This window comes from Fistularia commersonii, chromosome 9 (genome assembly GCF_037954325.1).
Source record: "Fistularia commersonii isolate RoL2024-O1a breed Wild chromosome 9, RoL_Fcom_v1.0, whole genome shotgun sequence".
Classification (NCBI taxonomy): Eukaryota; Metazoa; Chordata; class Actinopteri; order Syngnathiformes; family Fistulariidae; genus Fistularia; species Fistularia commersonii.
In genome coordinates, this window is record NC_141292.1 from 706,567 (window position 1) to 718,238 (window position 11,672).

At 52.4% G+C, this 11,672-nt stretch overlaps 1 protein-coding gene and 1 long non-coding RNA gene across 2 annotated transcripts; both read right to left on the reverse strand.

Moving 5' to 3' along the window:
• Window positions 1–41: 41 nt before the first annotated feature.
• On the reverse strand, window positions 42–5,835 carry svopb (SV2 related protein b). Its single transcript, XM_086151769.1, has 17 exons — window positions 5,700–5,835; window positions 5,424–5,559; window positions 5,218–5,348; window positions 4,262–4,347; window positions 4,091–4,189; window positions 3,934–4,005; window positions 3,709–3,833; window positions 3,538–3,601; window positions 3,328–3,453; window positions 3,120–3,251; window positions 2,963–3,036; window positions 2,694–2,770; window positions 2,181–2,285; window positions 1,677–1,788; window positions 1,515–1,596; window positions 567–656; window positions 42–409 (listed from the first exon to the last, which is right to left on the reverse strand). Exons 2-17 carry the CDS (start codon window positions 5,483–5,485, stop codon window positions 236–238), a joined length of 1,611 nt encoding a protein of 536 aa, XP_086007895.1. The 5' UTR covers window positions 5,486–5,559; window positions 5,700–5,835; the 3' UTR covers window positions 42–235.
• A 156-nt stretch (window positions 5,836–5,991) lies between these two features.
• LOC147230860 (uncharacterized) lies at window positions 5,992–11,643 on the reverse strand. The gene is made up of 4 exons (XR_015106555.1): window positions 11,524–11,643; window positions 11,205–11,339; window positions 7,482–7,566; window positions 5,992–7,384 (listed from the first exon to the last, which is right to left on the reverse strand). It is a non-coding gene; the product is annotated as an uncharacterized LOC147230860 (long non-coding RNA).
• Window positions 11,644–11,672: the final 29 nt, after the last annotated feature.

An 11,672-nucleotide genomic window follows, 5' to 3' on the forward strand; every position in this document is an offset into this window, starting at 1 on the left:
GCTGCGAGCCGCCTTGGACAAAGTCAGGAGGCTCCGGAGATTAAAATAAAGCATCTTTATCCACAGAATGTACACGCGGGGCTCCGGCGCTGGGCTCTGAACACATCGCCGTTTGGGGACGGGCATACAAGTCCGACCCCCTCCTCGGGGCTTAACCGCGGCTTATCCCGGGCCGGCCCCCGACCCCCAAAGCCCTCGGCCCCCCGCCGATCTCCGGCCTGCCGTCCGCGGCTCCTCAGCTCGGTCGCCCCGCCATCGGGGCGTCCCCCTGTTCCCGGGCCTCCCGGTCGGTCTCCTGCAGGCACCTGCCCGCCGTCTCCACGGGGAGGACCAGGGCGGCGACGCCGGCCAGCAGGCTGCAGCCGCAGTACACCGACAGGGTCAGATACACCGACGTCCTCAGCAGCACCTTTGGGCAAAACACAAGAGCTTTATGACGAGGGACCGGATCGAGGTGGAGGAAATGGAGCGAGGCACCTTCTGCCGGACCAAACATTCGTATATGACGTGAAGAGCGAGGCTGGGCTCGGCAGCTTCCGATTATCTGTTTATGTCCGACGAGCTACCTGTGACACGAAGGGAGTGATCAGCGATCCCAGCCTGGCCATCATGCTCGAGGTCCCCATTCCCAAAGCCCTGGTCTTGGTTGGAAACACCTTCGCGGAGAGGAGAGAGAAAAAGACTGATCCGACCGAGGCAAATGTGGACGTGGAGAAGGATGCTTGCAGTCTCACAGGTACCTCATCAGTACGCAGATACCCAAAGGTACCATACATGCCCAGAGATACCCATGGACACCTATAGATATCTCAGAATCAGAGAAACTTCATGGTTCCTCAAGGGGCAATTAGAAAGCACAACCTCATAAAATAAATATATAGAATAAAGGTAGATCAAAATAAGACCAACGTAAAGGGAAAAGTGGGACGGCGACTCCGACATCTAGAGAGGTACCTAGAGGTACCCTTAGATACCTACAGATACCAAGAGACGGCAATTCTCAAAGATTCTCCATCAACGTGGACTCGTCCACTCGGGTGAAGAATCTGGGATCATCCCTGCTGCTACGTTGTCTTTCCGGTCCCGTATTACCAACATAACCTGGTCCTCTTTTTATCTACAATATCAATAGGCATCACCAGCATCTCACCCCGTCCATAGCCTCGTCACCTCCGGGACAGATCACTGCAGTGCCATCCCTTGGCTCTCCCTAATAAAGCCCTCCACAAACTGCGGGTCCTTCAAAGTTCTCCAACCCCCAGTCCTTCACCAACTCCACTGGCTTCCCATGGGTTGCAGGATTACCTTCAAGATGTTGCTCCTCACCTGTACTATTAGCGCGTCCACACCTGTCCCCTCCAGACATGCTAACTCCCCATCTCTCCCATCTTAAGTCCCAAATCAAAACCCATCTCCCCACAGGTGTCTTCTCTCCATGATCTCCATTCCAGGGGCTGTCAATCTGCGACCTTTCTAACCCTTTGTAAGGAGACCAGGTCGATCATTATGATTACCTCCGGTGTGTAAACAAAAGCAACCTGATACCCTCCAGAGATGAAGGCTCTGGCGATGAAGATGAAGATGGTCAGAGTGACCCTGCAGATCAGAGAGAAGACGCACAAATGAAGGACTTTTCAGTCGGACGTCGGATTCCAAGCGTCCGGCGTCCGACCCACCTCCCGATGCAGGCGTACAGCGGCAGGATGCACAAAGAGAACATGAAGAAGCACAGCGCCATGCTTTTCTTCCTGCCCATGCGGTCGATGATCACAGCGAGCACCAGGAGGCCTGGAGGAGACACGAGGTACAAGAGGTCATGCAGGTTGGACCCTCTGTGAAGATAAAACACTGCAAGAACAACATTGGGAACAAGATAGTATCTGAAGCGCTGGTTAAAGGTGTGGTCACTGTTAGCTTAGCTTAACCGGCCCTGAAGTCACTCAACAAACTGATTCTAGAAATGTATTCAGTCACAAAGGCCCCCTGAGGGAATCCAACCAGGCACCTCCTCGCTTTGAGGAGGAGGCTCCAACCATTGCACCTCCAACATAGATGTTGAGACAATATTTTGGTTTCTTGCTGTTTGGTTTCTTAATGGCAAGATGAAGATCCACGGAGGAGCTCCACTGTCAGGAAACGGATCGCGATCGATTCTTCCTCACAAATATGAAGAACATCACCTGGGAATTCGGCCAGGGTGGTCCACAGAAGGTCCTTGTAGTCCGCTGCGGTTAGCGGTTTGCATTCCAGGCTGCAGCTGGGCTCCAGCTTGGCTCCTTGGGTCACTGCAAAGAGGAGGACGGAGGGAAGAAGTTCTCCATCTTCTCCACCTTTCCTTTCCTTTTGCCTGATGCCCTTTCATCATCCCTGACACTTTTCTCCATCCGTTCCAACCTGCTTGCTCATGTTTCTCCACCTCTTCTCCACCCTCACCATTGACCTGGACTGTTGACCCTCAGAACCTGAACTTCTTCACCTTCTTCATCCCCACTCCCTGTAGCCTCAGCGTTCCACTTGGGTTCCTCTCATTCACACAACCTTCATTCCTCTCCTCTCCAGGTCATACTTTCACCTCTCTAGATGTTCGTCCACCTGCTCCCACCATAGATCACAGTGTCATCTTCAAACACCAAATCTGATTTAGATTTTTCGAAATCAGACAACTGGCACGAGGTGTAGTGGCTTCCACTTACCCTCACATGACTCTCCGGCCTGGAAGAGCTCGGTGGTCAGAAGGATGATTCCGTAGTAGGTGAACGCGTATGCAAACCTTTCAGTAGAATTCAGAAGATACCTTGTGTGAGCTCATTCCAAAAACATCACACAAATCAAGCAGCAATTTCAGCTCCAAACTCAAGGTCTTAAATACTCTGATACCTCTTTTCAAAGCTGCAATTCCAGCCCTGAATGCATCTTTGACTTAGTTTAAACTTAAAGTAAGAGGAACGTTGGAGAGCCTTACCATATGAACCCCAGGAGAAGAGTCGTCCTGCAGTACTGGCTGGTGAAGAGGTCTTTGAACTGGCTGTGCACCTTCTGCCAGATTAAAAAGGGACACGTCGGAGTCTCACAAAGATCGAAATTGCGTCCAAACGGAAACGGGCGGGTTTGTCTCGGACCTGCTCTTTGTAGCTCATCAGTTTCCCCCGCGGTAAGGCCTTGTTGTTCTCTTTGGCGATGTAAGCCAAAGTGGCCATGGCCTTTTCTCCTTTCCCCATCAGCACATCGAAGCGGGGACTCTCCGGCAGCCACTGAGGAGCACAGACCGCTGATTTCACAGGCGGGGTCTCGCTCTAGAGCGTCCCCATCAATCGACGGCGTACTTACGAAGGAAAGGCATACAAAAACGGCCATCGGCAGGGCGGACAGGCCAAGCAGCCACCGCCAGCCCAGGTCGGGCATCACCCAAAGAGCCAGCAGGACCTCGAACACGGCACCAAGCGCCCAGAAGGACTGGTGTGCACAAACATGTCAGTCATTTGAGAAGTACTTAATGATAGGATTGAAGATTTGGTGATTTGTCAAACTCCACCGTACCGCCATCAGCATGATGCTGATGCCTCTGGCCTTTGACGGCAGGAACTCGGAGTACAAGGTCACCCTGAGCAAAGATGGAGGGCGGATTGCAATTCACTTGTTTGTTCGGGAGATGGTCAACTCCTAAGACAAAGGGCCAAACGTGGTGTCTGCCGCTCAGCATGGACTCACGACTGAGGGGCTCCTCCGATGCCGAACCCCACCAGGCCTCGCAGGAACAGGATCCAGCCGAAGATCGGAGCGAAGGCACTCAAGATGCTGTAGTACAGAGTCCAGCACATGCACAGGATCAGCCCCTGTTTGCGCACACAAAGTCCACCGGTCACGGGTCAGAGGTACAAAGATATCACTTTCAAAAATCTGAACATACTGTTGGGACTCAAACGGGAAGCTCACCCATTTCCTGCCGTACTTGTCGGATACGGTCCCCCACATGGAGGAGCTGATCCCCATCCCGATAAACACCACCTAGGGCCAAAACAAACCAATGGCAATCCCAATCCCACGGGCGACGACTTCCAACGGACACTTATTAATGACCTACGGACATTACCGATGTGATGAGGGCCACCTGGTAGCTGGGCAGCCTCCACTCGCAGTGCAGCTGGGGGCCCAAGATGCTGAGGATCATCATCTCCATGGCGTCGGCTACCTGCCGGAGGCGGCACGTCATGTGAGGGATTGCAGATTGTAGGCGGGAGATCGTTCCGCTGAGAGATCTTACCCAGGCCAACCCGGTGAGCAAAGAGATCTTCCACTGGAATATCCCGAAGCCGATGGCATCCAGAGCTTCGTCCACGGTGAAGGTTTCTGCCGAGCAGGAGGAGGTCACTTTGGGGAACTCATGCAAAACTGGTCAAGACTCAGATGAAGCAGAAATCAAAAGCAAACATGGACCGACTCCTCCGCAGAGATCGTTCCGACCTTCACCTCCGCTCGGAAGATGTGGGTCTTTAGCTCCTGCTAAGAGGCAGGAGGTTTTTACGTTCCACGGGTTCTGATCGGTGGAGCTCGTAAGCCACGCCCGTTACCGGATACTTCTTGCAGACTGTGGAGCGCCACTTTTAAACCTATCCTGGTCAGATGTTTTGTTGGGGTAAAATGGACAGAAGCGTCGAGACAAAGAGGTCCGAGCTCTTCTGGGCTGCTGCGTCTCAGAGGGTTTCAAGGGCTCGTAGAGGAACATCTACATTTTGGCCAGAATAAGCGCGGAGCTAGCTAACAGCTAATGGGGTTCTTCACTGTGCAGGGAGAAGATAAAAACACTTCAACCATCTGACGGTCCATGGTTGTTGTTGTCGTTCCCTAAAAAATGTGGCAGCTTCCACCTCCATGGTGTCTTCCACCTCTTCTTCTAGTTTTCTGAGTGTGGAGCTGAAGGTACACATCACTGAAACAGCGGTCCCTCACCGCCTGTGCTAATGCAGAACCAGAAGCTGCCCTTGACGGAGGCTACTTCCTGGAGCAGAATTGGAGCCGGACACTTCGGGGAACTGAAACTGGCAGAAGAACGGACATCTGACACAAGTGAGGAGGTCCCTCTCTGCGGTGCTCTTCAACAACAACACCAAAAGAGGTCTTCTCCTCTTCTGCGGGCAAAGCGCTCAGACATACAACACATATGAACACATGAATATCCACCAGGCGCAGAAAGATGATTCGGCGGTCGTGAGCACAGACCTTCATGGAGATGATGCGAGGGGACGGACGCAGACCGAGCCATCCCCGGTCCAACAACCTCCAAGGCGATGGTGCAGATCTCATTTTCCGTGCCTTGGTCTTCGTCGGCCCTTCCCCCGAGGCCCCCGGCCCTACGAAGAGGAACACGGGGTTGAGAGACAGAAGGTCCTCGGTGTCCGGATGTTCTGGAAGGTCTCGGGGGAAACCTGGGGTCAGAGGTCCTCCAGCGCTTGTAGGTGACCGAAGCTGGTTTACCCCACTTGTCCATCTTGGTGTTTTGGGCCGCCGTGGGACATCCAGCCCTGAAAACACCCGTGCAGCCGTCAAACCTGCTGGGGGAGTCTAACACACACACACACACACACACACACACACACACACACACACACACACACTTAGGTAACAGTATCCTGTGAAAGCAAGGCGTGGACTTTCGGTGAGGAACTGCGTTTACATTGACTACAACAAACACAAACACTGACAGGCTCAGAGGAGACATCTCCAGAAGGTTCCGGGTCTCTGCTTTGAATTCCTGGACCAGGAGATGGAAGCTGTGGAGACGTGGAAGCCGTGAATGTGAGAGCGGTTCACCTCCTGAAGGATTCTTCAGCAGGTTCCTCTCCTGAGTGGGTCGGAGCCACGCCCACAGCCCACGGAAAAACTCACCTCAAGAACACCGGGATCACGTGTTCACACGTCAGCGCGTTCACGACCGACTCACCTGTCTGCGGCCACAGCCGTGCGCGCTCCCGCCGCTCCCACGGAGAAGGAAGGGGGGGGGGGGGGGGGAGCAGCCCGGGGGTGGATCCTGTCCGGGGTCCGAATCCGGGTCTGGGTGCTCGGGAACCGGATGGACGGGCTCGCCGGAGCCGCTCCGCTCCTCCGCGGCGCGGTGGTGCGTTCAGGCGCAGCGGGAGCAGGAACCCAGCAGGAACCCAGCAGGAACCCAGCAGGAACCCAGCAGACCCACCAGGCTGGTTTGAACTGAAACCAAACAAAGCAGGAAAGACAAAGACTCCGTCACGCTCTCGGTCTCACTCACGGAGAAGAATTACACGCACTTCCGGTCTGGTTGCAGGTGCGCGGATCCGGGTGAGACCGCGCCTCTCGCACCAGTGGCGATGCTGTGCCCACCGGGGCCCCGGGGCAGAACCTCACCGGGGCCCCCCGCCCCCCTCAAGACCATTATGTTACAAATAGCCAAATAAAAGAATAGTGAGCCCCTTTGCACGGCCCTCCCGCCTCGCGGTGATACCCACGACCGGGGTCACCGTGGTCCCCCGGCCCGGGTCAGGGGTCGGCGAGAAGCTCGTTCATCCCCGCGGGTGGTTTTGGAAAATAAATAGAGTATCTCATTGCAATTCATTTTATTCTAGTACAGGATTTTTTTTCATTGTCACTCCCTATTTGAAAATGATAAATAAACATGTTTCATCTGTTGTCGCCGACGCTATTTATTTTGCTTTTGTAGGCCTGAGGTTCCGTCGCAAAATTCATATTAACCAGGTAAAATGAATATTTTAATTGGAGACTCAATTTGCAAATCTGGTTTTTGTAGTGTTCAGTGAAATAGCCCGCAAACGGCACGCGCCGGTACATGGGATGAAACCGCGGCGGCACAGATGGCATTTTTGCTTTGCGGCAGGAGGAATAAGATAAAATTTCAATTCGGCCTTTTATTTCCTAAATACAAGACACGGAGTATTTGAACGAAACCTTCGAACAAAAAGAGATCCACGACAGTTAAAAAGGGGCGTTAATAGTTTAACTATAACTATAGTTCCACTAGTTAAAAATAATAGGGGACAAACAGATGTCGCAAGGGTTTTGCGGCGGCTCTTGACGCGCTGAAGGTTAGCGACCCCTGACCGAAGCAGTGACGTAGTTTGGGTTTTTCCCCCATTAATCATCATAATTCTACAGCACTTTTTCTCCAAACGTCGTTCCCTGGCTTGTAAAAATAAAATGAATAAAGTCAAGCGCACACGGCGCCGTCCGGCTCGACCCTTCGCCGAAACCAAGGTCGCACGTTCCTCCGGTCCGAACTCCTGATCCGCGGCCATAAATGTCGGGAGCGTCCGATCTTCCGGCTCGAAGATGATTAAACGTGGTGGCGGCGTCGAACCACGGGGCGTCCTCTGCCTCCCTGCTCATGAATAAGGCCGACCTGGATTGAAAAAAAAAAAAAAAAAACACAGCTGAAGAAATGTAGGACGTGTGGAGGACATGCTGAGGCTGCTGCATGGAGGGACGCTCATAAATACCGGTAGGGTTGAGCTCATCGCTGCGTCCTCTGATGGTGGAGGGCTTGGACGGCGCAGAACCTCATCGCCTCTTCGCTCCTCTGACCTGCACAGACCACAGCATGGACTCACAGGTAAGAACTCCTTTCGCTGCTTCCACACGATCGGCGGAAGGGTTGAAATACTCAGCGATTGGCTGAGGATCGGGTTTATCTTTGTGAAGAACTAAGCGGGTGGAGCTGCGGCGTCGCTGTGACGAGTCCGACCGTTCCGTTGGTTTCAAACTTTATCATCGTCTTGCCGACCTGTTATTCCGTGGAACAGTTAGCGAGCAGGACGGGACTTCCAGGTTGGTATTAAAGTGCCGTAAATAAATAGCGGGTAAAAGTGATGCGGACGTGAAGCCGAATCAGGGCTGCTGTCGGACTTCTTCTTCTTCTCCTCTGGTCTTTTCCCTTCGGGGTCTCCGAATCCACCTTCTCCATCTCACCCTGTTCTCTGGATCATCTGCTCTCACACCAACGACCTTCATATCTTCTCTCATCGCATCCATCCATCTTCTCTTTGGTCTTCCTCTAGACCTCCAATGCCAGCATCTACCAGTCTACTGTCTCTCCCTCCTCTGTCCATGACCCGACCATCTCTTCTCTCCAGAACATCAACCATGTGCCGTCCCTCTGATGGACTCGTTCCTGATCCTCTCCATCCTGGTCGCTCCCAAAGAGAACCTCAACATCTTCATGTCTGCCACCTCCAGCTCTGCCTCCTGTCTTTTGGTCACTGTTCGTGTTTGTAGACCATCTCACCACCGTCTTCTCTACCTTTCCTTTGCTTCTGGCTGATGTTCTTCTATCTCATAGAGCCCCTGACACTTTTCTAAATCCATTCCAACCTGCTTGAACCCGCATCTTTACGCTGCTGTTGGACTATTTAACCTGAATAATGTAAAACAGCATTGTTGTTCCTTCCATGCAGTTCCACTACCTTCTTCTCTGGGTTTTTGGTGAAGCGCCACCCAAATAAAAGCACAAGATACAAAGGTATAGTTTGATGGAAGCACGGCGAAGCGGCGGTCAGCAGGTCTGCCTCGTGGCCAGAAGGTCCCTGGCTGGATCCCACAGGGTTCCTTTCTGTGTGGAGTCTCCATGTTCTCGCCGTGTCGGTCTGGGGCTCCTCGGGGTTCCTCAGGGTTCCTCCCGCAGTCCAAACACATGCGGGGGGTTCATGGCGACCCTCCATGGTCCAGACGTGTGAATGAGAAGGTGAAAGGTCGTCTCCACGTGTGGACCAAGGATTGGGTTTTCTTCTCGGGCGCTCGGCGAATGTTCCGGAGAAAGTTCTCGGTCAGCCCGACAGTGGAGGAGGGCGGTGAGGATGGGCAGAGGAGGTGGAAGCCGAAGCGGAGATCTTCCCTCCGCCGCAGGAGCTCCGAGCAGATCCCGGCGATCCCCCCCGCGCTCGCACAGCAGGTCACATGTTCCCGTCTCCGGTTTCTGGCCCGATGATCGATCCAGATGCCGGTGAAGAGCAGCGGCAGCATGAAGGTGAAGAACGGGCGTGGATTCCAGGATGTCCACGGAGGTCCAAACATCTGCCAGAGAAGACGCTTCAACGCATTCCGCTGATATTTATCCGTTTTCACCCTCACGTTTGATTCGATGCGTCTCCGAGTTGGATCCGCTTCACCTGGATTCCCCGGCCCGAACTCGACACCGCTCCCGAAGCCTCGGCGGTGTTTTCCAATTATCCGACTGGTAATTAGCCTGAAATGCATCTGCCTAATCAAAGATCAGTAATGGAATACCTGTACTTTAATTCTGCGGGGAAGAGGTGAGGACGGGTCTCCTGCGGGATCGAGTTTCCGCATCCTTGTGTTACAAACCTACAGGCTCGCACGCAGCCAGGATTCCTTGAACATATAGCGCAGCCCCCTTTGTTTACGCGCTCCATGAATGTTTAACGCCCGGAGCGGCCGGGACGCATTCGATGCGGGGAAGCCAGCCGGCCGGCCGGGGAGCCACCGAGACGGGAGATCGGCGGGCGGAAGTTTCGGCGACCCGCGGGGCGTCCGAGATGCGAGGGGGTGTCGGCGGTTGAAGGCCGGACCTCCTCCAGAGCTGCAGCCAGAGGAGCGGAGGGATTGATCGGGCGGAACCCAAGCAGACGGCGGATCCAGCCATGACACACATGGCTTTGGAAGCGAAGGAGGTGACGCTGTGTGTTTTGGTTGCAGCTGTGTTGCTTAACTGATGGCCTTTCAAATCATTCAGGGAGCATATTTAATATTTACTAAATATATTATAGTCTTTGGATTTTGTTTTATATGATTATATTGTGGTATATTATACTATCATACTTTTTTCTGAAAATCTTGAAAAAATGATTTGGGTCATTATTTTAGGAAGGCAACAATATTATATTGTATTGTATTGATTAGAATATACTGTCACCTTCTTAAAGTATTTGCTTTTCTTAAATCCACTCTTTGGTCGGCAGCTTTTTGGATATTTTTTCTGAAAAACTTGAAAAAAAGAGTTCAGTTGATTATTTTAGGAGTGCAATGGTATTACATTATATTATCACCTTATTGAAATAATTCATTTTTTGTCAATTTTTTTTTTTTTTTTTTGGGCTGAAATCAACTCCTTAGTCAACGTACGGCTTTTTTTTTTTTCTTTTCTGAAAATCATGACGACAAATGACTTGGGTGATTATTTCAGAAAGGCAACGATATTCCATTATGCTATATTATCACCCTCTTGAAATAATGTTTTTTTTTGTCTTTTTCTGAAAATCATGAAGACAAATGATTTAGGTAATTATTCTCGGAAGGCGACATTATTATATATGATATTATATTATATTTCGTTTAATGTACTGTATTTTTTGACCCTGGCTGCGGCCTGCCGTCAGCTGGGATGCGATCTTGCCTCGGGGACGGACGGTGTGGCGAGTGAATTTATCATACTGTCACATTCTACTCACCGCCAGCTCCCCGCACACCGGAGGAGGCGTGTGAGAGAAATGGCCGGGTGTTTTAATGACATTAAGGTGAGGCGTTGTGACTGTCAGGTATCCGTTGGTGGCCGGCGGCCTCTGAGCGCGGGTTGCCCCGGGCGATGGGTGATGTCAGTCAGTGGCCCACGAGGAGCGCTATCTCTTTCACGGGTCTAACGGCCACTTTGTGGTCCGGGTAACAGGATCCGCCGCCGTCCCCGGGCCGACCGGGACAATGGAGCCGCCTCTCGGGTGGTGTCTCCGGGTCAGATAGACTTTCCTGTTCCTTCTGGCATCAAAATTTGATGTTTCCTCCCGTCTTTGTTTGGTGCTTTTGTGTTCCTTCTTTCATTTCTGCTTCTTATCTTTTCCCATCCACACATGCGCTGCGTTTTCAGGAAGGCTCCAGATAAGAAGCCGTCCGGTGTTCTGCCGCGTCGCTGCTTTCCCATCTGTGGCTTGTTCTGCGGACGTCCTTCTCAACCCCACCTTTGCTGAGTGTGTGTGTGTGTGTGTGTGTGTGTGTGTGTGTGTGTGTGTGTGGGTGGGGGTCATGTGATAGATATTCTAACTAAGCAGTTCCTCTTAATCTCCCATTCCGTTTAATCCTGTTGAGCTTTAAGTGTGTAGCTGTAAGACTGGCAACCCATGGAGCAAATATCACATTCATCTTCCAGAATATTTCTTCATTTGTGCAAACACACACACACACACACACACACACACATAGTATTGATGGTTTCCTACCAAAGGAAGTGGAGACCGTAATCTCTGGTTGTTTCCTGTCAGACGGCTGTTATTTCCCCCCCGGTGCGACCAGATGTTAGTTGGTAAAAGGTGTTGAGGCGCACACACCAGGACCCTCCGGGTGGGTATCCTCCGCTGAAAAAGAAAGTGAATGATGAGACGGAGATTCCAGGATGTGATCGTGTCTCCCGGCTTGTTTTACCGCTAATCCGCGAGGGCCGCGGTACCCGGAGCCAAGGCGCCCGAGCCGAACGGCCCTCGGTTATATTGTAATTAAAGCGAACGGCCGATAGTGTTACTCGGCAATCGATGAGCGTACCGTGTTTTGTTTTTCTCTGCACGATTAGGAACCCGTCTGCGTCGCTGGACCGCGTCGCCCCGCATTACGTTGACTCGTCACGGCGCTAAACCTCCGCGGGTCGGAACCTGGCGCCAGGAGCGAGATGGATGAGTCTGTGGACAACGGAG

Excerpts from the sequence above, each read along its gene's own strand:
- svopb (XM_086151769.1), bottom strand. The coding sequence starts at position 5,485 with ATGGACAAGTGGGGTAAACCAGCTTCGGTCACCTACAAGCGCTGGAGG. Across the intron at positions 3,454-3,537 it reads TCAGCATCATGCTGATGGCG|TCCTTCTGGGCGCTTGGTGC; the intron begins GTACGGTGGAGT and ends TGTGCACACCAG. Across the intron at positions 657-1,514 it reads CTTTTGTTTACACACCGGAG|GTGTTTCCAACCAAGACCAG; the intron begins GTAATCATAATG and ends CTCTCCGCGAAG.